This window comes from Kogia breviceps, chromosome 3, assembly GCF_026419965.1.
Source record: "Kogia breviceps isolate mKogBre1 chromosome 3, mKogBre1 haplotype 1, whole genome shotgun sequence".
Taxonomy (NCBI): Eukaryota; Metazoa; Chordata; class Mammalia; order Artiodactyla; family Physeteridae; genus Kogia; species Kogia breviceps.
In genome coordinates this window covers 85,618,024-85,642,969 of record NC_081312.1, presented here as the reverse complement: position 1 = coordinate 85,642,969, position 24,946 = coordinate 85,618,024, and the positions used below count along the sequence as shown (strand labels likewise).

The following is a 24,946-nucleotide window of genomic DNA, read 5'->3' as shown; positions in this document are numbered from 1 at the left end:
CAAACAAGGCTTACTTTTAACAAAAGTCTTTGGTCACATGTTTCAGATCATATTTATAAATTTTTTTTTTTTTATTTTTTTTTTTATGGTAGCGGGCCTCTCACTGCTGTGGCCTCTTCCATTGCGGAGCACAGGCTCCGGATGCGCAGGCTCAGCAGCCATGGCTCACGGGCCCAGCCGTTCCGCGGCATGTGGGATCTTCCCGGACCGGAGCACGAACCCGTGTCCCCTGCATTGGCAGGCGGATTCTTAACCACTGCGCCACCAGGAAAGCCCTTTATAATTACCTTCATTCCTAGATGCAGAAGCACTATGAAACTTTCCCCTCCATCCTTTGATCTTGGTGAAGTCATTAGTCTTCCCTGTCCTAGAAACAAAGGGAAATCCAGCATCTATAAAAGAAAAAGTAAAAAAGATGATCAAAATTCTAGCAAGCCAATATTTAATATCTAATTAGCTACTAAAATTTCATCTAAAATATATAAATCATCATTAAGACTCATCACTAGATAAAAGATCTACATTAGGGTACCCTATATGTCTGTAACAATGGTAGCATTTTATTTTAATCACAAATTTGTTTGACTTTACAAATGCTACACACTCACCAGGTGAGGCAGGGTTGGTTCCTGTAAAGTTCCAGAAAGGAAAGCTAGTGGCCGGAGCCAAAGGTAGCTGTACTCCCAAGTATTTAAGATCAATACTCATTGCTGGATCCACGGAATTCAATTTTAAGCCAACTACAAGAAAAAAGGACCACAAATCACTTTGGTTTTCTTTAATCTTTGGTTGGGGGGTGGGGTGGGGTGAGGTAGGGGGATAATAGAGATCAAGAAAAAGTGGAGAACAGAAATGATGAAATAAAAATTGAAAGTGACAGACAGACTTTAAGGTGGCCTCATGATCCTCACCTCCTGGGTATTACATATTTGCATATTCCTACCCTTCCCCTCTTGAGTGTGGGTGAGGCCTGTGATTTGCTTCTAACTGATGGAATGTGGCAAAAGGGGCAGGATGTACATACATGATTATGTGTACGTGATAATATGAGTAAGTATCACCCATCCTGCTAGAGCTACAAGGATATAAATTCTGCCAAAAATCTGAGGGAAACTGGAAGCAGATCCCTCCCCAGTTAAGCCTTTGATGAGGAACCAGGTCTGACATCTTTTTTTTTTTTTTTTTTTTTTTTTTTTGCGGTACGCGGGCCTCTCACTGTTGTGGCCTCTCCCGTTTAGGAGCACAGGCTCCGGACGCGCAGGCTCAGCGGCCATGGCTCACGGGCCCAGCCGCTCCACGGCATGTGGGATCTTCCCGGACCAGGGCACGAACCCGCGTCCCCTGCATCGGCAGGCGTACTCTCAACCACTGCGCCACCAGGGAAGCCCAGGTCTGACATCTTGATTGCAGCCTTGTGAGACCCTAAGAAGAGGACCCAGTTAAGCCATGCCCAAACACCTGACCCACAGAACTTTGAGACAGTAAATGTGTTGATTTAAGGTACTAAGTTTGTGGTAATTTGTTAAGCAACAATAGATAACTAATACATAAACATAGCAGAATTCAGATCTTTTATACTTTAACGCTTTGTAGCCCAGAGATTTCCTAGGACCTCTAATACAAACTTGCCATAGTCTGTGCTTCTGACCTAATTAAGGCTACTAATTCTTTAGTTATTATTACTGATATTTATGGTTAATGGAGCCTATAAATACTATGGCTTATTTGTAGGTTAAGAGGCAATCTTTTGGGAAAACATTTATTTTACATATCTTTTTTTTTTTGCTTAACATTTTACATCTAAGATTTAACTATGTTGACACATTTATCTCTGCATGGTTTATTTTCACTGGTGTACACTATTCCAGATTATGAATTACTCCAATTTATTAACCATTCTCCTCTTAATGAGAATTGTTTCCTATTTTAAACTATTACAAACAATGCAGTATAACTGTACATCTTGTACAAGAATATACATCACACACATGAACATGTATGACAGCTTCTCTAGTGCATTTAGCTTTTCCTTATGGCATTTACCCAAGAGTGGAATTGCTATGTAATGGGATATGTTCATCTTCAATTTACTGGATATTGTGTTTGACATATATGTGGCTGCCCAAAATATTCCAAGAACCTTTCCTATAGCTATTACTTTTCCACATTATAACCCCCACCTCTTCAAGGAAGGTGTTAAAACACAGATGCAGCCATAAAAGGCTTCAATTTAGAAGAGAGCACCATGAGGAAAGGAATACTGTGCAGAATTGTGTTAATGAGAGTGACAGTGTTTGGCCAAGTTAAGAACTTTTAGGGCTTCCCTGGTGGCGCAGTGGTTGAGAGTCCACCTGCCAATGCAGGCGACACGGTTTTGGGCCCCGGTCTGGGAAGATCCCACATGCCACGGAGCGGCTGGGCCCGTGAGCCACGGTCACTGAGCCTGCGCGTCCAGGACCTGTGCTCCGCAACAGGAGAGGCCACAATGGTGAGAGGCCCACGTACCGCCAAAAAAAAAAAAAAAAAAAAAAAGAACTTTTAGAGGTAAGAGTAACCAACATCCTAGCTGTAGTATAATGTGTTCAGTGTCCATATTGAAAAGGGTGGTAATTGCCCAATGTTGTGAGATTGCTGGTATGAGCTCCTGGAGAATGTAATTTGGGCATTTTTCCTTTTCTGTCTCTCTGTAAGTCATCTGATATTCTTTAATAAATTCGTATTCTATTTCACCTATAGAGTGTACTCTCATGTTTGCAATTAAGAATTCTAACTGACACACCTAGTTATTCTGAATCCTTCTTATGTAATGGCACATAAGAAAACAATGATTACGTAACAAACTGGGATAAACATGAGGCTGCTTATGGCTGGAGGCAACCAGTTCTACGGTTATTAATTTCCCTTGGTCTTGCCTGGCCACTCTGAGGAGATCAGTGTCTCAAGAGCATGCCAGTCACACAATCATGGATAACCACATGCAACACCGCTCTAGTTGGGAAGCTGTTCACTAGATTGCCAAATTACTCTCCATTTATACTCCCTTCAATAGTGTAAGAGTTCTTGTTGATCCACATCCTCTCCAACATTTTATATCACTGGACTTTTAAAATTGTCCCAATCTTACTGGTATAAATCTATATTCTATTGTTCTTAAATTTGCAATTTTTCTGTTACCAGTGACAATCTTCTAATTTGGATTTCCTTGTTTGTGAATTACTGGCTTCATATTATTGAGCAAGAAAGAACTTAACTTAAATTTTAACAAAACTGAAACCAAAAGGAATTCAAAGCATCAACTACTGTAGTAATAACTACTAAAAGTCAAAGGTACAGGTTTCCAATAAAAAGCTTACATAGTACTGGTTTCCTAAAAGGTGAAGACACTAGGCAGGTTACAAGTCACAAGTTCTTAAGGCTAATTTGTGTATTCTCCACATAAATTAGTTTAAATTATTTAAATTAAAATTTAAATTATTTAAAATAAATATCATTTTATCATGTTTATTTTAATCACATGTGATTAAAATTAACATCAATAAAATATTATTTCCTCATGTTTCAATCAACTGGGGAGAAAATAATATGAGTCAAAACAAGTGGTTTCTAATCTTATCTTTGGGCTAAACTTCTCTTAGCTTCTGCTTCCTCATCAGTGAAATAATACCAATCCAAAAAATAATAATATCAATCTACCACACTGAGTGTCATGTTTTAAGAACTATATGTGCCTTCTCTTTGAAATACTCTGTAATATAGATGATGATAGAGATAAAAGACATTTCCCAGACCTCAAGGAGCTTTTGTGTGTTGTTTTCCAAACTGATTTATTAGTAGTTACAATAGGATAAAATACTGTAAGAGGTAAAACAAATGATACTTGAAAAGCCCAAGGCAATCTGGTAAAACTTTAGAGAGTGTAATTCTTAAATTAGAATAAGTAGGAATTAACTAGGAAAGGCAGAGAGGGAGAGCAGAGTGGAACCAGAAAGCAAAATATTGCAGAAATGCAAGTGAAACAGAATCCTAAACAAAGGATAAAATGAGTATTGCCTTGAAAAGAGAAAGTACTCTATTGTTATTATAGACAAAAACTGCCAGAACAGCTGCCTACAGAAAAAGAAGAAAGGAATTAAGTCGTTAAAAATGTACCCATACAGCCAAATAGGTAGACAATCAAATTTAGAGACTGTTTTCCCTACATATCTTCTTGTCTGCATTTACTTATACTTTGAACTGCCACCTTCCCCCAAAAGTGATACCAAGTGATCCTAAAAACATCAACAAAAAGACCAAATTTATTTTAAATATACTTACAATTTTTTTAAAGCCCTAAAAGTTGAGAGGTCAATGGCACATGGACACTGCTCAAAGTAAATCCCAATTTAGCTTACCTGCACATCTTGAAATGTTTGCCCTTCAAGAAAATCCTTCCCTGAGTAATAGATATTTGAGACTCAGACTCAGTCGGTTTCATATGAATGATAATAACTTTATCTTGCAAAAATAAGATAAATAATTCTTAGCACATCCCCCCAAAAGCATAAAACCCTTTCCACATGATAGTTTAAACTAAATCATACTCCTGGAATGCTTTTGGCTTTTCACCATATTCAGAGCAACTTCTTAAAGACATATTATCGCACCATTAAAAAAAAGACCCATAAAAATAGAAACAAAAACAGATAACCCTCTAGGTTCAGAGCAGGGTCACCTAAGACAGTAAATTGTAGCCAAAAATGCCTGCCTGTAGCTAAACCCACTTAAATAGGAGGTATCCACAAAAATACACTCAGAGGAATAAATACCCATATAACTAGCCAACAAAGAACAGAAAAGTAGACATTTATAAGAAAAACTCCAGCTAACCACTGACTTAACAGTACAGAGTATTTTTAAAGTATTTTTTAAGCAGAGTGCTCTGGGAATATTATCATAAAGGAATTTAATATTAAAACTGACAGGAGTCAAAATGAGGGAGAGGGCTTCCCTGGTGGCACAGTGGTTGAGAGTCCACCTGACGATGCAGGGGACACGGGTTCGTGCCCTGATCCGGGAAGATCCCACATGCTGCGGAGCGGCTGGGCCCGTGAGCCATGGCCGCTGAGCCTGCGCGTCTGGAGCCTGTGTTCCGCAACGGGAGAGGCCACAACAGTGAGAGGCCCGCGGACCACAAAAAAAAAAAAAAAAAAAGAGGGAGAAAAGAGAAATCTCTGGTTGCAGAAGAATGCCAAGTAATTTATGCAGATACTCCATCCTCAAGAAAGTGGAGCATAACTTCCCACTAAGTATGGACTACACAGTGACTTCCAAAGAGTGCAACATAAAAAGCCAGTGAGAAATCATGTTGATAATATGTACCCTTGATAAGGTGAGCTGAGAATGGCACTTTACCTCTGTGGTCTTCCTCCTATAAACATATAATTCCTGTCTAACCATGAGAAAAACATCAAACAAATCCCAACTGAGGGACAGTCTACAAAATACCTGACCAGTACTCCTCAAAATTGTCAAGGTAATTAAAAACAAAACAGTCTAAGAAACTGTCCCAGCCAACAAGATCCTAAGGAGACACAACTACTAAATGCAATGTGATTTCCTAGATGAGATCCTGGAACAAAAACAATTAACTAAGGAAATTTGAATAAACAAAGGACTTTAGTTAATAATAATATATCAATATTAGTTCACTAATTGTAACAAATGTACTGCCCTAATGTTAGATGCTAATAACAGGAGAAACTGTATGCTGAGTATATGGGAACTCTCTGTACTATGGTCCCAATTTTTCTGCAAATCTAAAACTTATCTAAAACAAAAAATTCACTTAACAATTAATACAGAATTGACTTGGTAGCAATGAAACAGAAAAGCTTTTACAAAAATACCTTTAAAGATCAAAAACATGATAATTTCAGGTTGATGGACTTAGAATAGAAACGAATTTTGATGTAGCAAAGAAAAGTATAGGAGAAAAAATATACTGTGGAAAACAAAATTAAGAATCTTATTTTACGGGGCTTCCCTGGTGGCTCAGTGGTTGAGAGTCCGCCTGCCGATGCAGGGGACACGGGTTCGTGCCCTGGTCTGGGAGGATCCCACGTGCCGCGGAGCGGCTGGGCCCGTGAGCCATGGCCGCTGAGCCTGCGCGTCCGGAGCCTGTGCTCCGCAACGGGAGAGGCCACAACAGTGAGAGGCCCGCGTACCGAATCTTTATTTTAGCAACAAAACTATCAACAACAACAATAAGAACATTTTCTCAGGCTTAATCAACATTCCTTCCACAATTTCAAAGCAAACTGAAAATGCTTTTCAAGTTTTTCAAGCTTTTTTCATCTCAAAAAAGTTTTGGATTTGTAGGTGCTTATTTTATAAAGAATAATGAAAACTCTACAGTTGATGGAAAAACAAAGAAATACGACATTACAGAATTGAAATTTAATAAATTACTTCAAGCATCAGTTTTTAGAAAGGGACCTGGAAGAATATTTTCATTATCTTCAGATACTTGGAGTTGGCACCATTAACTGATGTAGTAACCATCAGTTACTACAAATATTTAGCCAAACTTATTTAATTCTTTTAATATTTTAAGTCTTAAGAAGCAAAGGTTGGGGGATGGGGGAGACATCTGCCAAAGTAAAATAAAGAAAAATATCCAGGCTTCCCTGGCAGCTCAGTGGTTGAGAGTCCACCTGCTAATGCAGGGGACACAGGTTCGTGCCACGGTCCAGGAAGATCCCACATGCCGCAGAGCGGCCATGGCCGCTGAGCCTGCGCGTCTGGAGCCTGTGCTCCGCAACGGGAGAGGCCACAACAGTGAGACCTGCGTACCACAAAAACAACAAAAACCTGAAACACATTACATAAAAATACTGACTTCACCTTTTACAGAACAATGGAAATTTCTGAAAATATTAAGCCTACATTCCCATTTGACAATCCACTGATGTGACTGCCCCTTTAGAACAGGAACCTATGCTCCAGCCCACCAGAGTCCAACACCATCCCCAAATTCAGGCTAATTTCACTTTATGTTACCTGCTTAGTTTCCATAAGCATTTGACTTTGAACACCCAATACACAAAAAGAAAAAAATTACAGATTTGCCTAAAATGTCTATAAAGGAAGGAAAAAATTCAAATCTTACCCAAACAGGAAAAAATAAGCAAACAAACCAGAGCAAAAAGACCAGCAGGGAGCACTGAATATATTTAACTCTAGAACTAAGACTATAAAACAAATGGGGGATTAGACTGAAAGAATACAATACAAATGTTATATAATATTTATATATTATCAGAGTACCTAAGAAAAAAAATGGAGGAGTGGAGGGAGAAAGGACAACTTAACTGATAGAGAAAAGAGAATATTATTTAAATAAAATAGCAGAAGTGAAAGCTTACAATAAATGACAGCAAACATTATTACCAGCAAGACTACTATGATGTGACTGTGATTTTCCATTACAATCCACAGTACCCAGTCCTTATCACTTGGATTGAAATTTGCATACTTTAAGATCACACTGTCACACAGTCCCTCATTAAAGCAAAAGTTCAAGTATTACCATTTAATTTAGAAACTGAATGGCTGTTTCATAAATCAATGTTTTGTTTGTTGGCATACAATGCTTAGACTCTCATGAAAATTGACTAACAGTCAATAACTCAATACCAAGAAGCACACCTAAAATCAAAGGTATAAGAAAAATAAACATTGGGGCATGGCTTACAGTCATTCATTTACAGTGCAAATCAGGAAGTCACTAGTTAACTATGATGGCAATAAGGATACTAAATTTTGCTATTTAAAAAGAAAGGATTAAATGATATGATCAAGGCCAAGATAAACTATGGCAACAAAATAGGTAATCATGAAAATTCTAAATTAAATCCCCAGCAAAATATGAAATATATAAAATTTTTACAGCCACACAATGAGACAGATAAGTACTCTTCTCTTTACACAATTAAATATATTACTAAGTATACCAGAAAAAGCAGGCTCTTCCCCTCCAAAAGCAAAACAAAAAACCTTCAAAAACCCCACAGAAAAAAAAGCAACCAAAATATAAAGTAAATAAAACGGGGTTATAAGAAAGAAAAAAACACCACTTTCTTATCATGATACGTTTTTTAATGCATAAAATATTAGCTTCACAACGATAAGACAGTAACTTCAGAGTTTGAAAGGTTTCTCTTAGGATAAAAAAGACCTAGATGTCTTTTGGTTTTTGGGTTTTTTGGGGGTACGTGGGCCTCTCACTGTTGTGGCCTCTCCAGTTGCGGAGCACAGGCTCCAGACGCGCAGGCTCAGTGGCCATGGCTCACGGGCCTAGCCGCTCCGCAGCACGTGGGATCCTCCCAGATTGGGGCACGAACCCGTGTCCCCTGCATCGGCAGGCGGACTCTCGACCACTGCGCCACCAGGGAAGCCCTAGATGTGTTTTTAAGTTAAGGGAAAGAATCATGGACAGAGAAAAGAGAAAAATGCAAGCTGAGAGGGGCTGAAAGAAATCAAATCAAGGATAGGGGAAAGGAGGAAAAACAGAAAAAAAGAGGGGAAGGAGCAAAGAGAAGAGGGGAGAAGAGAAAGACAGGGGAAGGAGAGAATAGAACAAAATTTAAAATTGGCTTGTGTATTTTTTAGAGAATTATACCTTCCTGAAGACCAGGATGTATGACCTGCTTGTGCCGCAAGGCCTTCAAATCTTCTATCAATTCCTTTTCCAACTGGGAAATTCTTGCTCTGCAACCTATTCAGAAAGCAATGATAAAATAAGCTACTATATACTACAGAAGAATACACATTGCATCTTTCACTTCTACAGCCAAACTCCCAATATCTTCCTCTTTTTTACTATTATATAATACCTGGGTCATTTGTGGCTGATGCCTGAAGACTAGAGGATTCTTCTGTTGTTCCATCAACTGCATGAATATCTAGAGCTTCCTATATTAAAAAAAAGAAAGAAAAAAGAAAAGGAAAGAAAAAAAGTAGTTCATATCACTTTTAAAGGTTTAAAAGTAAACTAGGAAGATTTTTTTTCATTTTGATACTTTTCACTATTTTCTAAATGTTTTTTCATTTTGATACGTTTCACTTTAATAATGGGGGGCAAAAAATTTTAATATACTCAGCTAACTGACTTAAAACTGTATTTATGCCAATTTATCATAACTTGTATACTGATATCTTAGAGCCTGTGTAAAGACAGCTTACTCAGCAATTAACAAGGAGGAAGGAAAAGAACAGGCAGAGAGAATTCAACCTCTGTAGCCAATTTAGAAAGATTAGGCTTCTACAACAATCTAAAAGAAAAATAATCTAGTTGAAGATCTGGAGTAAAATAAACAAGAAAACTATCATTGTGACAGGAGAATTAATAAGACTATTAATTTTTTGTTCTCCAATGGTATTCTGCTATTGCTGATGAAAATCAGTGGATGGAGTATCCCAAAAGAGTTAGTAAACTTTTCATGTATTTATGCCTTTTCAAAGTCCGTAATATAATAATGAAAATTCCACTAAGAGCCAAAGATTTTAAAAATTCCAACTAAACAGAATGCAAAAATCATAAAACAGACATAGTTTTTTAAGTCCATTCAAACAAAATACCTTAAGTGATGCCTGTTAACCCAATATTTTAGAGATACTCCCCTCCCGGTGCACACAACCTCACATAATGGATGCATTCACAGTAACTATATTCTAAGTTAGTTATCAGCCAGTATACAATTCAATGATGATTATTTGACCTTGGAAAGAATGCTGAAAATGACAATCTTACCTTCGATTCAAAGGAAACAAAGAGAACACCATCTACGTCTTCCAGATCAGGTTTCACATCTGGAAAGGTACTCCCAGGGCCCATAGGAGTGTTCTTTGTAGAAGTTAAAGATTTTCCTGTGTTTTTAGGTGGCCGCCCTGCCTTAGAGAGTTTCAGTTTTCGTGGCCTTCCTCTTTTTCCAGGGATATTTGGAGGGGTGTTCTGATTAGCATTCACAGTCTTGGAGGCCGTTGAAATCTTAAGCATAGTTTTCTTTCTGCCCAAGTCTTCTTTTCCTAAAAATGAGTCCCCAACTGAACTCTTTGAACCATCAAGTATTTTTTCTGTGTTAATGCTGTCAGATATATCAGGATATTTCCACTGAGGATCTTTAAGTGAGGGATATTTTTGTACCACTCTGAGATCTGGTGAATGTCTTCTAAGACCATTTTCTGATTCCTTGCCTAAGCAGAAGCCAGTCTCATTAGAATTTTCAATGTACGTAGGCAAATAGTCTAATTCTGTCAACGCAGAAGTTCTATCCTTCCGAGATGTGGAAAGCATGTTATCAGGGAGCTCAGAAATCTTCACTGTGCTTTTGGTGACAGCACAGGGCTCCAGATAGACTACTGGCATCTTTCCAGCATCTAATTTGAACATTTTAGCCTTAGCAACACCTGATGGGCTATTTGGTAGCAGCCATTTAGAAGAAGAATGGTCAGCTTCTAGTTTATCAGCTTTATTGTGCCTCTTTAACTGTTTCTCTAGTATGGGATCATCATCACTGTTTGAGTACACATCTGTTTCCTCATCTGTCTCTTCCTGTTTCACAGTGACCCCTTCTGGGCACTCACCAAGTTCATACTCATAATCATCTAGAGGCTCTTCTTTAATGACAACATTGAAGTTTTCATTTGGGTTTAATGGTGATGTTACATGGGAGCCATCTTCAAAATTGTTGCCAACAAGACTGGAGAGACAGGGGAGGGAGAGTTAAAAAGAACAGAACTATCCATAAATAACACTCAGGAGGAAAAGGAAAACAAAAAAAAGACTGTTGGAAACCAAGTAAAATCACATCAGATTTCAAGAGCCATTCATAAAAAAAACACTCTGTATAACAAGATTCTCAAAAAGTTTATCAACATCACACTTTTACATATTCTGTCAACTTCTCTTGAAAAATATATAAACTAAAGGGTAAAGTTTTAACAAGTAACTCTCATCACTAAATCAAAAAGCAAGATATGTTATAACATGTTTTCTCCTAATGGTATTCTTCAAATGAACTCAATTTTGAAACTCAGCTTGCACTGATTCAGTGTGTACTCTAGAAATGTACACACTAATCAACAACTGCCAATAAAAACAAACAAATGTCCATTACAATTAAAAATTAAAATAAACATCAGGAAGGGCCTTTCAAACAGCCCACTGATTTTTTTGAGATAAAATTCATGTAACATAAAACATAACATTTTAACCATTTTAAAATGTACAAGCCTGCAGTTTTTTCATTGTAGTACCAATGTTGGTGCCAGGTGATTTTTCAAATTTAAAATTGCAAAACCCACTTTCAATGTAAAGAATCCAGCATTAGTTCTTCCAAAATAAAAGAATAGGGTGGATAAAGGCAAGGACATACAACCTGTCTAGACTTAAGTGTTTATAATTCATCAAAAAACAAAACAAACTTTTTAGTTTCTCATTTCTCCCAATTCATCACTGAAAGCACATAAACTATACCAATGTATCTTGAGAACACGTTAGAACTACTCACTAACCCAATTAAAGTCACTTTATCTGTAAAACTTTCATTTACCTCAAATATGCAAAAGTAACCATTAAATCAATCTGTAGCTACTTGTTCCTTGCAAAACTGACTTAAGATCTTGACCTTACTCAAAAATTCTTCAGTGGAGGACTTCCACTTCCAGTTAGAATATAGAAGTTCACAAAGACCATAACTTCTGCCATAACAATGACAAAACACTAGATAAACTTAAAATCCTATTCTTTCTTTAAAGCCACTGAAGACCTCTGGGTACAAGTAAGTTTAAATGAACTGAATTCCAGAGAGGGACCAGCCTTCTCCAAGTGACCACAGATTGCTACTGCTTTCTACCCTCAGTGGCATTTACATTGCTTGAAGCACAAGTGAAGAGAGAAAAAAGCTGCTATAGGCAAAGAATCTTTGCCGAAACACAGAGAAACCAAACTATTAATGCCTGAGTATGGGCAGACTAGATCTGGAGGACCTCAAAGAGAAGACAAGGGCTTCCCTGGTGGCGCAGTGGTTGAGAGTCCGCCTGCCGATGCAGGGGATACGGGTTCATGCCCCGGTCCGGGAGGATCCCGCGTGCCGCGAAGCGGCTGGGCCCGTGAGCCATGGCCGCTGAGCCTGCGCGTCCGGAGCCTGTGCCCCGCAGCGGGAGAGGCCACAGCAGTGAGAGGCCCGCATATCACCAAAAAAAAAAAAAAAAGAGAGAAGACAAGTCCCTTGCTCCCACCAATATCCTCCAGGGGACTTTTGCAGAATTTCTAGTGATGCAGAAACTTGGCCTGAAATCAGAAACTTACATTCTCACAGCACTTAGATCCCAAGGCCCTGTCTGAAAGGAGTTCAGTCCTACCCTTAAAACTGAGGTGAGTTGAAATTTACAAATCATCTAGACTGAAGGATAGAGAAAAAGGAAAAGCAAAAGAAATGTCAGAGACCTATGGCACACATCAGATGATTTAACATACTAGCAGTTGCACCTCCAAAAAGGTAGGAGAAAGAAAGGAGAAACATTTGAAGAGAAACTGAACAAAAATATTCCAAAAATGAAAGATTTTAATCCACAGATCCAAGCTCAGCAAACACCAAGGAGAAAATCATACCTAGGCACATAAAGATCAGAAAGCTGAAAAAAAAAGATCAAGAGAAAAACCTTATAAGCAAGGAAGAAAAAAACACACATTAGACTACAGGAAAAGCTATGAGAACAGACTAACTACTCACTGGAAATACTGTAAAACAGAAGACAATAGAATGACACCCATCATAAAGCATTTAAAGAGTCAATGTAATGCTCTAGATCTACCAAAAGAAGCCTTCAAAGCTAAAGACATTTTCAGACATCTGAAAGAATCCATACTTCACAAAAAATACTACTTCCTTAGACTGAAACAAGACAAGGATATTAGTTCTCACCACTTTTACTTACAGTAATTATACTAGAGAATCTGCCAAGGTGATCAGGCAATAAAAAAATAAAAGACATCCAGATTGAAAAGAAGTAAAAAAAAAAATCTCCATTTGTAGATGACATGATCTTGTATACAGTTGGCCCCCAGTATCTGAGGGATATTGGTTCCAGAACTCCCCAGAGATACTAAACTCTGTGGATACAGAACTGAAAATCGTAAGAAATCCACTTTAAAAACTATTGGAATAAATGAGCTTGGCAAGATCGCAGGATCCAAGATCAACACACAGCAAAATAACTGTAATTCTGCACACTAGGAACAAACGTCAAAAATGAAATTCAGAAGACAACTCTATTTACAACAGCATCAACAAGAATAAAACACTTAACAAACTGAACCAAAAAACTGTAAGGCTTTTACACAGAAAATTATATAACTATTGGAAAAAAATTAAAGCCAAAAAAAAGGGTAAATATTCCACAGTTTCATACTAGAAGACTTAATATAGGTGAGACAGCAATAATCCCCAAAAGTGATCTGCAGAGTCAACACAATCCCTATCAACACCCCACCTGGGATTTTTGTAAAAACTGACAAGCTGATTGTACAATTCATATAGAAATGCAAGGGACACTAAAATAACTCAAAGTATAGAAAAAAAAATAGAAACAAATGGGGACTCATACTTCCCAATTTCAAAACTTACTACAAAGCTACAGTAATCAGCATAAAGCTAAACATACCAATCAACTGAACAGAATTCAAGGTTCAGTAATACCTGCCCACTTTTATATCAATTGATTTTTTTTCTTTTCTTTTTCTTTTTTTTAGGCAGTGCCATGTGGCATTCGGGATCCTAGTTCCCCGACCAGGGATCAAACCTGTGCCTCCTGCATTGGGAGCAAGGAGTCTTAACCAATGGACCACCAGGGAAGTCCCTCAATTGATTTTCAACTGAATTCAATTCAAGGGTGCCAAGACAATAAATTCAGTGGGGAAAGAATGGGCTTATGAACACCCACAACCTATTCAATACAAACACTTGCACACAAATGTTCACAGCAACATTATTCGTAATACTCAAAAAGCAGAAACAACCTAATGTTTACCAAGTAATAAATGGATAAATAAAATGTAGTATATCTAAACAATAGAATATTACTTAGTAATAAAAGGAATTAAGTACAGATACATACTACAACATGATCCTTGAAAACATTATGCTAAGTAAAGCACAAAAGACCACAAACTGTATGATCCCACTTAATGTCCAGAAAAGCAAATCCAGAGACAAAAAAAGAGACTGGTGGTTGCATATGGGTGGGTGGGGTTGAATACTGGCTGGAGGAAAATGGGGAGTGACTAGTAGAGGACACAGGGGGTTTTTTTGGAGTGCTGAAACGTCCTTAAAATGACTGTGGTCATGGCTATACAATTCGGTGAATACATTAAAAATCACTAAACTGAACACTTTTCAAGGGTGAATTATATAGCAGTGAATTACATCTCATTGTTTTAAAGTTCTAAAAAATTACTAAAGGAAGTTCTTCAGACTAATAGGAAATGAACTAGTACAAAAATGGATCCAGGAGACTTCCCTAGTAGTCCAGTGGTAAAGAATCTATCTTCTAATGCAGAAGATGCAGGTTTGATGCCTGATCGGGGAACTAATATCCCACATGCCTTGGGGCAACTAAACCCGCATGCCACAACTACTAAGCTCACACGCCTCAACTAGAGAACCGATATGCCACAACTAGAGAAGAGAAAACCCACACCACAACTAGAGAGAAACCTGTGCACCACAACGAAGAGCCCGTGCAGCACAACGAAAGATCCCACAGGCCTCAACAAAGATCCCACATGCCACAACTAAGACCCGACACAGCCAAAAATAATTAATTACTTAATTAATTAAATATATATATATTTTAAAGTAGCAAGCTAAGTTAAAAAAAAAAAGAAAATGGATCCAGGAATGAATGAGAAGACTCATGAAAAATAAACATGAGTAAATATAAAAGGCTTTTTCTTACGTTTATTTAAATGACTACTAACTGATTAAAGCACATAAAATAATAACATTTGGTGGGATTTATAACATATCTAAGGACATGAACAACACGGACATTAGCTGGTCATGAAATGCTATAATATAAATTTAATTCTACTTGATAAATTAAGAATGCACATAATTATCTCTACAACCACTGCTACAGAATGAATTGTGTCCCCTCCCAAATTCATACACTGAAGCCCTAACCCCCTTGTGACTGTACATGGAGACAGGGTCTTGAAAAAGTAATTAAGGTTAAAATGAGGTCATAAAGGTAGGCAGTCTCTCTCTTCTCTATGTGAGGACACAGCAAGAAGGCAGCTGTCTACAACCCAGGGTAAGACCTCCCAACAAAACTGAACCCTACCAAAAACATTACTTGGACTTTCCAGCCTCCAGAAATGTGAGAAAATAAATTTTTATTAAGTCACCCAGTTTATGATATTTTGCTATGTCGACCTAAGCAGACTAATACAAACACTTAAAAAAAAATTTACAGAAGCACAGCTCAAAAACCAATAGGCCACAAGGATGGAATTTTAAAAACATAATCCAGGACTTCCCTGGTGACGCAGTTGTTAAGAATCCGCCTGCCAATGCAGGGGACACGTGTTCAATCCCTGGTCCAGGAAGATCCCACACGCCGTGGAGCAACTAAACCCAAGTGCCACAACTACTGAAGCCCACGCACCTAGAGTCTGTGCTCCGCAACAAGAGAAGCCACTGCAATGAGAAGCCCGCGCACTGCAACAAAGAGTAGCCCCCGCTCACTGCAACTAGAGAAAGCCCATGCATAGCAACAAAGACCCAACGCAGCCAAAAGTAAAAAAATAAAATAAATAAATTTTAAAAAAAATAAAACGTAATCCAAATGAAAACAGGGAAGGATAATGAAAGGATAGAAACAGAAAATACCAAGATGAAATGCTTAAATCTCAGCCACATCAGTAATAATATTAAATGCACGTGAGCAAAACAGTCCAATTAAAAGTCTAGGGTGGATGAAGAAAAAGGTTCCAACTATAAGCTATTTAAAAGAACCACAATTTCAATCTAAAGACACATACAGACTGAAAATAAAAGGAGGGGGAAAGATAAAACCATGCAAATAGAAAGTCAGATGAACGCCAACGTGGCTTAATAATATGACTAAAAGTAGACTTTAAGTACCATCAGAGATAATGAGGGTCATTATAAAAATTTTATGAGCTCAATTCACCAAAAGGACATAACAATTCTAAATGTATATGTATCTTACCATATAGCTTGAAAATATGTGAAGCAAAAATTTATAGTACTAAAAAGACAGACAGAAAAATCCACAACTATAGAGGGAGATTTTAAAACACCTTTCTCAGTAACTGATAGGAGAGACATCCCCCAAAAAAGAAAATCAGTAAGGAGATAGAAGAATTGAACAATGAATTAAACTTACCTGATAAGATCTTATAGAACACTACATCTAACAACTGCATAAGTATACTTGAAGTATTAATAAAAACAGACCATATGCTAGACAATACAGCACAGTCATGATAAATCTCTATTTCAAAGGTTTTAAATCACATGTTCTCTGACAAAAATAGAAACAAACCACAAATTAATAACAATTTCAACAAAATATATCACAATTTGTAGAACGCACCTAAAGCAGTGCTAAGTGGGATTTTATAGCTTGAAATAAAAGCTCTAAAATAAATTATCTTAGGGATTGATAAACTTTTTGTAAAGGGCCGAGTAGCAAAAATTTTAAGCTTTAAAGTCTGAACAGTCTTTACTCTACCACTGTAGCATAAAAGAAGCCACAAGACAATAAATAAACAAGTGAGCACAGCTGTGTTCTAACAAATGGACACTGAAATTTGAATCTTATATAATTTTCACATATGATAAAATATTACTTTTCTTTTGTATCCCTCCAAACACTTAAAAATATAAAAACCAAACTTAGCTTGCAGGCCATAACAACAACAACAAAAAAGGCAGGCTAGGTATGGTCCACAGGTCTTAATCTGCCAAACTCTGAACTGAAACAGGCAAATTAAACAAAAGCAAGTGCCAAAGCAATCCTGAGGGAAAAAAACAGAGCTGGAGAAATCAAAGTTCCTGACTTCAGACTATACTACAAAGCTACAGTAATCAAGACAATACGGTACTGGCACAAAAACAGAAATATAGATCAATGGATCAACAGAAAGCCCAGATATAAACCCACGCACCTATGGTCAACTAATCTATGACAAAGGAGGCAAGAATATACAATGGAGAAAAAAGTCTCTTCAACAACCGGTGCTGGGAAAACTGGACAGCTACATGTAAAAGAATGAAATTAGAACACTCCTTAACACCATACACAATAATAAACTCAAAATGAATTAAAGACGTAAATGTAAAGCCAGACACTATAAAACTCTTAGAGGAAAACATAGGCAGAACACTCTATGACATAAATTACAGCAAGATCCTTTTTGATCCACCTCCTAGAAAAAGGGAAATAAAAACAAAAATAAACAAATAGTACCTAATGAAACTTAAGAGCTTTTTCACAGCAAAGGAAACCATAAACAAGACAAAAAGACAACCTCAGAATGGGAGAAAATATTTGCAAACAAAGCAACTGACAAAGGATTAATCTCCAAAATATACAAGCAGCTCATGCAGCTCAATATCAAAAAAACGACCCAATCCAAAAATGGGCAGAAGACCTAAATAGACATTTCTCCAAAGAAGATATACAGATTGCCAACAAACACATGAAAGGATGCTCAATACCACTAATCATTAGAGAAATGCAAATCAAAACTACAATGAGGTATCACCTCACACCAGTCAGAATGGGCATCATCAGAAAATCTAGAAACAATAAATGCTGGAGAGGGTATGGAGAAAAGGGAACCGTCTTGCACTGTTGGTGGGAATGTAAATTGATACAGCCACTATGGAGAACAGCATGGAGGTTCCTTAAAAAACTGAAAATAGAATTACCATATGACCCAGCAATCCTACTACTGGGCATATACCCAGAGAAAACCATAACTTAAAAAGACACATGCACCCCAATGTTCACTGCAGCACTATTTACCAGGTCACAGAAGCAACCTAAATGTCCACTGACAGACCAATAGATAAAGAAGATGTGGTACATATATACAATTGAATATTACTCAGCCATAAAAAGGAATGAACTTGGGTCATTTGTAGAGATGTGGATGGACCTAAAGACTATCATACAGAGTAAAGTAAGTCAGGAAGAGAAAAACAAATATTGTATATTAATGCATATATGTGGAATCTAGAAAAATGGTTCAGATGAACTAGTTTGCAAGGCAGAAATAGAGACACAGATGCAGAGAACAAATGTATGGACACCAAGGGGGGAAAGCCGGGGATGGGGGGATGAATTGGGAAATTGGGATTGACATATACACACTAAATGTATAAAACAGATAATTATTAAGAACGTGCTGTATAAAAAAATAAAATAAAACTCAAAAAAAGAAAATCACGAAAGGAGATCAGATCAGTGGTTACCAGTGTCAGGGAGACAGGGGACGAAGGGCAGGGGAAGTGAATGAAGGGGATCAAAAGGTACAAACTTTCAGTTATAAGATAAATAAATGCTGGGGATACACAAGATGATGACTCTAGCTAACACTACAGCATTGTATATCTGAAAGTTGCTAAGGGAGTAATTCCTAAAAGTTCTCACCAAAAGGAATAAAATTGGGGGACTATCTATATGAAAAGATGAATGTTAACTAAATTTACTGTGGCCATCATTTCACAGTATATGTATGTCAAGTCATTATGTCGTGCAACAAACTTATACAGAGCTGTATATCAATTACATCTCAATAAAAATGAGAAATAAAAGGAAAAAAAGCAAGCAAAAAGGAAACAATGCTAAGAGGAAAAAATTTAATGAAATAGAGAACAAATAAACTGAACTTATGATTTGAAACCTGCCAGCAAAGAAAACTACATCGCTTCCCTCAAGTCTAGCAAAGACATAATGAATAAAAAACCAATCTTGCACAAACTCAGAATATACAGGATAATCCAACACTTTACAATTTGTTTTATGAAGAAAGCAAAACCCTGGAACCAAAGTATCAGAAATAAAAATATCCTTCATGAATTCAGATGTAAAAAAACTCAAAGAAGTATCAGTAAACTGAATCCAATATTTAAAATGTTATGACAAGGGCTTCCCTGGTGGCGCAGTGGTTGAGAGTCCGCCTGCCAATACAGGAGACACGGGTTCATGCCCCGGTCCGGGAAGATCCCACATGCCGCGGAGCGGCTGGGCCTATGAGCCATGGCCACTGAGTCTGAGCATCCGGAGCCTGTGCTCTGCAACAGGAGAGGCCACAACAGTGAGAGGCCCGCGTACCGCAAAAAAAAAAAAAAATATTATGACAACCAAGTAGTAGTTCCCAGGAATGCAAAACTGTTACAGCATTTCCAGCTCTCACTCCCACATAGCCCCCACCCACGGTAAAAAAAAAAGAAAAAGAAAAAAATCAAATTAACTAACCATATTAACAAAATAAAGGGAGAAAAACAACATCTCAGTGGATACAAGAACAACATTTGATACAATTCAATACTCATTCTTAACCACACTTAGAAAATTAGGACTGGAAGGTCTCAGTGTGACCTAAAGCCAACAGCATAATACCCATTAAGAAATAATGAACGATTTTCTCTAAGGTCAGGAGACATGAATGACCATTCTCAAAATTTAGTTTCAACACAGAACTGCCAAGTCCAAACAGTGCAGTAAGGCAAGAAAGAGAGAGAATAATAATAAAGACTGTAAAGGAAGAAGTAAAACTAACTTTGTTCAGACACCATAATTGTGTATGTAGAAAATCCTAAACACTACAAACTAATAAGTGAATTAAGCAAGGTTATCAAATACAAGATCAAGGTACAAAAATGAACTGTATTTCTATGTACTATGGGAAGTTGGAAGCTTACACTACCAAGGATTATAGTGTCATCAAGACTGTATGGTAGGCTTCTCTGGTGGCGCAGTGGTTAAGAATCCACCTACCAATGCAGGGGACACCGGTTCAAGCCCTGGTCCAGGAAGATCCCACATGCGGCGGAGCAACTAAGCCCATGGGCCACAAATACTGAGCCTGCGCTCTAGAGCCCACAAGCTACAACTACTGAGCCTGCGTGCCTAGAGCCCATGCTCTGCAACAAGACAAGCCACTGTAATGAAAAGCCCACGCACCACAAGGAAGAGTAGCCCCCCCTCACCACAACTAGAGAAAGCCCGCTCACAGCAACGAAGACCCAAGGCAGCAATAAATTAAATAAATAAATAAATAAATAAATAAATGGCTGCATGGTATTGGCAAAAGAATAGATAATAAAATGTAACAAACATAGTCCAAAAATAGACCCACCCATATATATATAATCACCTCATTATCCAAGACACCGGCGCATTTTAATGGGGAAAGTAAAGCCTTTTGAATGTGATGTTAGACCACGTAAATATGTGCCTGTACAAATATGAACCTTGACCCCCAACTTCACGCCACACACAAAAAGTAAGCCAAGATGGGCTAGATTTCAATGTGAAAGCTAAAACAGCTTCCCCCTTCCAAAAATGTCACTTAATTGGAGAAAACAGCTATTTCCTTATCTTTCTTTTTAACGGCTTTATCGTGTAACTTACGTAACATAAATCTCACCAGTTTTAAGTGACAGCTCAATTATTTTTACTAAATTTATAGTTTTGCCATCACCACAATCCAGTTCTCCTTTACCTGGTTTTTTTGTTTGGCTACAACACATGGCTTGCAGAATCTTAATTCCCTGATCAGGGATTGAACCCAGGTCCTCAGCAATGAACATGCATGGTCCTAACCACTGGACCGCCAGGGGATTCCCTCCTTTACCTGTTTCCAAAGGTTAGGCAAACCAAGCCCTCTCATTTCCCTTTCCCTATTATCTCACTTTTTATGTATATTTATGTATAAATGTCATTCTCCATCAAGTAATTTAGGATTCACACTTAATGATAGTTCTTTCATTATCTTCGTATCTCACGGTGTGAACTTCTAAAACGCAGAAAATAATCTCTACCTTTTTCTCATTTAGTCATATGACTTGAATTATGCTTGCAATATAGCTGAGAACCTTGTGAAGCTAAACCCTGGCTGCTACCAAAATAACTGCTTTCACATCTTCCTGAGATATCAAACTTGCTAAATTACAAAAGTTATTTCCAAAGAATCTCTCTCTCCTTATCGCCCAATAAAAACTTTATACACAAAGCATGAATTTTTTTTTTTCTTGGCAGGAAGATTTTGCAAACAATCCTGAAATTTTATACTTCTAAGAAGTCGGTATACAAAAAAATTAGGTGCAAGATTATCTAACCAAAAATATGGACAAAATCACTGATTTGAACACATCAATTAATTTAAAGGATTACATTTTTGTTGGCATACACAACCTATACAACAAATAAGTATGACATGACAGTCACTGTGAAACACACTAAAAAAGCTTTAAGTGCTATGTATAAACAAACTCATTCAGGCAACATTTACTGACCTCTGGCAATGTGCCAGACACATTTTTTGGGGCACAGGGATTTACCAAAATAAATAAAGCACAATCCCTACATTCAAGGAGTTCACAGATCAATGCAGGAAACAGACAAATAGACAATATAATATTACTTAATTTAATAGATACTAAGATAAAGATACGTACAGGGGGTTCCCTGGTGGCACAGTGGTTAAGAATCCGCCTGCCAGGGGGCTTCCCTGGTGGCACAGGGGTTAAGATCTGCCTAACAATGCAGGGGACACGGGTTTGATCCCTGGTCCGGGAAGATCCCACATGCTGCAGAGTAACTAAGCCTGTGTGCCACAACTACCGAGCCTGCACTCTAGAGTCCACGACCCACAACTGCCAAAGCCCGCGGGCCTAGAGCCTGTGCTCCACAACAGAAGCCACCACAATGAGAAGCCCGCACAACGCAACGAAGAGTAGCCCCCGCTTGCCACAACTAGAGAAAGCCCACGTACAACGAAGACGCAATGCAGCCAAAAAAATAGATAAAATTAAAATAAATAAACTATTTAAAAAAGAGATAAGTACCGATGCACATTAGAAAAAGCCATAACGTAATGCCTTCCATGAAACTGGTAATTAGAGTAACAGAAAAAAGAAATCCACTGGAAAAGATAATGTAAAGTGGAAAACAAAAGAGCTCTTGGAAACTGAAATTGGACACCTGCAATAAATACATCAGTAAGTCAGAAGCTAAATTAAGGAAATCTCACATAAGGTACAGCAAAAAGATAATGACAAGAAATAATAGACTGATTATATAAGATAACCAACCCAGTAGATGGAACACCCAACTATCAAAGAGTTTTTTTTAGAAAAGAGAAAACAGGATTTCCCTGGTGGTGCAGTGGTTAAGAATATGCCTGCCAGTGCAGGGGACACGGGCTCAAGCCCTGGTCCAGGAAGATCCCACATGCTGTGGAGCAACTAAGCCCCGTACACCACAACTACTGAGCCTGCGCTCTCAAGCCCACGTGTCTTAAAAAGAAAAAAGAAAGAAAAAAATTTAAAAGAGAAAATAGCAAAAAGGAAGTGAAAAAATTAACAGAGAAATAATACTTAAATGTTCCTAGGACCAAAGAATATGAACTTCTTGTTTTGAAAAAACGTGTTTTCTCACAATGATGAGAACAACCATACCACGGCCCATCATTGTGAAATTTCATAAGAGAGATCAACAAAAAAATCTTAAGAGCCTTCAAACCACCAGGAATCAAACTTCTCAACAGGAAACTGGAACCCGACAACACATTTTCAGCATGGAACTCTACACTCAACCAAAAAAATTATAAAAGTATGAGGGTATGATAAATCTATTTTTCAACATGCAAGAAGAAAACTGTTGAGAGGGATGAAGAAGGGGATTATTACCTTCCTCAGAAGTGATTTTTATTTAAACATTCTAAAATTCTATGTCCCATACATCCTTTCTGAAGAAATTACTGAAAATATAGTTGAAAAATGCAAATTAAAACCAGAATGATCCCACTTTCACCACTTCTATTTAACACAGTACTGAAAATTGTAACTAAAGCAATTAGGTAAGAAAAAAATAGTATCAATTCAAATTGGAAAGGAAAAAATAAAGGTATCTCTGTCACAGATGAGATGATCTTATATGTAGGAAACTCTAAATAATACACACACACACACACACACACACACACAAAGAGTCAGTTAATAAATTCAGCAAAGCTACACAATACAAAATCAATATAAAGGATCAGCTGTATTCCATACACTGTGCAATACACAATACGAAATAGCAATTTCCTTTTCACAAACAAAATAAGGATGAAACTAACAACTGGTTCTTTGAAAAGATAAAATTGACAACCCTTTACCCAAACTCATCAATTAAAAAAAGAGAGGACCCAAAAAAATCAAAAATAAAAAAAAGAGAAGTAACAACCGACACCACAGAAACATAAATGATTATAGAGATTACACCACAGAATTACACACCAATAAAATGGGCAACCTAGAGGAACTGGATAAATTCCTAGAAATAATCACCTAGTACAATCTCCCAAGACTGAATCAGGAAGAAATACAAAATATAAACAGGCCAATTACAGTAAGTTCCCTACATACGAACCTTCAAGTTATGAACTTTCAAAGATGTGAATGTGCATTCCATCACCATCAGGCATGAGTGAAATTGTAGCTTGCCCTCCACCTCCTATTGCTGAAGATCCTTCAGCTCTACTATATCCCACCTCCCCTCCCTCCTCTAGTCAGTAACTCTTCTTGCCTGTTCACTTGATGCCAGCCCCTGTACGCCAGCTGTTGTACTATACTGCTGTACTTTTCAAGGTACTGGACAGTAAGACTAAAAATGTTATCTTTATTTTTTGTGTTTGCTTGTTCTTTATGTATTATTTGTATTAAAAGTATTATAAAACTATTACAGTACAGTAGTATATAGCCAATTGTGTTAGTCACATACGTAGACTAACTTCGTTGGACTTACGAACAAACTCAATGTACGAACACACTCTGAGAACAGAACTCGTTCGTATGTAGGGGACGTACTGTACAAATAATAAAATTGAAACAGTAATTTAAAAGACTCCCAAGAAAGAAAAGTCCAGGACCAGATGGCTTCAAAGGTGAATTCTACCAAACATTTAGACAATTAATACCTATTTTTCTCAAAATATTCCAAAACATCGAAGAGGAAAGAATGCTTCCGAACTTCTATTAGGCCAGCATCACCCTAATACCAAAATCAAAGACATCACCCCCTCGCAAAAACAGTTACAGGTCAATGTCACTGATGAACATAAATGTAAAAAATCTTTAACAATATATATGCAAAACATATTCAACAATGCATTACAAGGATCATAGGGACTTCCCTGGTAGCCCAGTGGTTAAGACTCAGTGCTCCCAATGCAGGAGGTCCAGGTTCGATCCCTGGTCAGGGAACTGGATCCTGCATGCTGAAACTAAGAGCCCGCATGCCGCAACTAAAAGATCCTGCATGCTGCAACTAAAGATCCCTCCTGCCAAAACTAAGACCCAGCTCAGCAAATAAACACAAAAGGATCACAAACCTTGAAAAAGTGGGATTTAACCCAGCAATGCAAAGATGGTTCAATATCTGCAAATCAATCTGGTAATGGTAATACCAAATTAACAAGTTAAAGAATAAAAATCATGTCATCTCAATAATTGCAGAAAAAGCTTTTGACAAAATTCAGAATCCATTTATGATAAAAACTATCAACAAAGTAGGTAGAGAGGAAACATACCTCAACATAATAAAGATCATATAACAAACATATAGTCAACACCATACTCAATAGTGAAAAGCTGAAAGC

General features: G+C 37.5%; 1 protein-coding gene across 33 annotated transcripts in view; it reads right to left on the bottom strand.

Annotated features, from left to right (window-relative positions):
• MGA (MAX dimerization protein MGA) overlaps positions 1 to 24,946 on the bottom strand; it is a 156,095-nt gene that overhangs the window by 53,234 nt on the left and 77,915 nt on the right. For 31 of the 33 annotated variants that reach the window (XR_010839660.1, XR_010839662.1, XR_010839661.1 and 28 more), the window contains exons 3-7: positions 9,791 to 10,739; positions 8,874 to 8,952; positions 8,660 to 8,755; positions 609 to 740; positions 288 to 392 (exon numbers count right to left, since the gene is read on the bottom strand). Coding sequence is in view for 30 of the 33 variants with exons in the window: in XM_067029026.1 (XP_066885127.1) it covers positions 288 to 392; positions 609 to 740; positions 8,660 to 8,755; positions 8,874 to 8,952; positions 9,791 to 10,739 (1,361 nt within the window). In the remaining 3 variants the exon portion in view is untranslated. Of the gene's footprint in view, positions 1 to 287; positions 393 to 608; positions 741 to 8,281; positions 8,437 to 8,659; positions 8,756 to 8,873; positions 8,953 to 9,790; positions 10,740 to 24,946 lie in introns of those variants that run through there. The other 2 variants (XM_067029054.1, XM_067029053.1) reach the window with 2 other exon arrangements.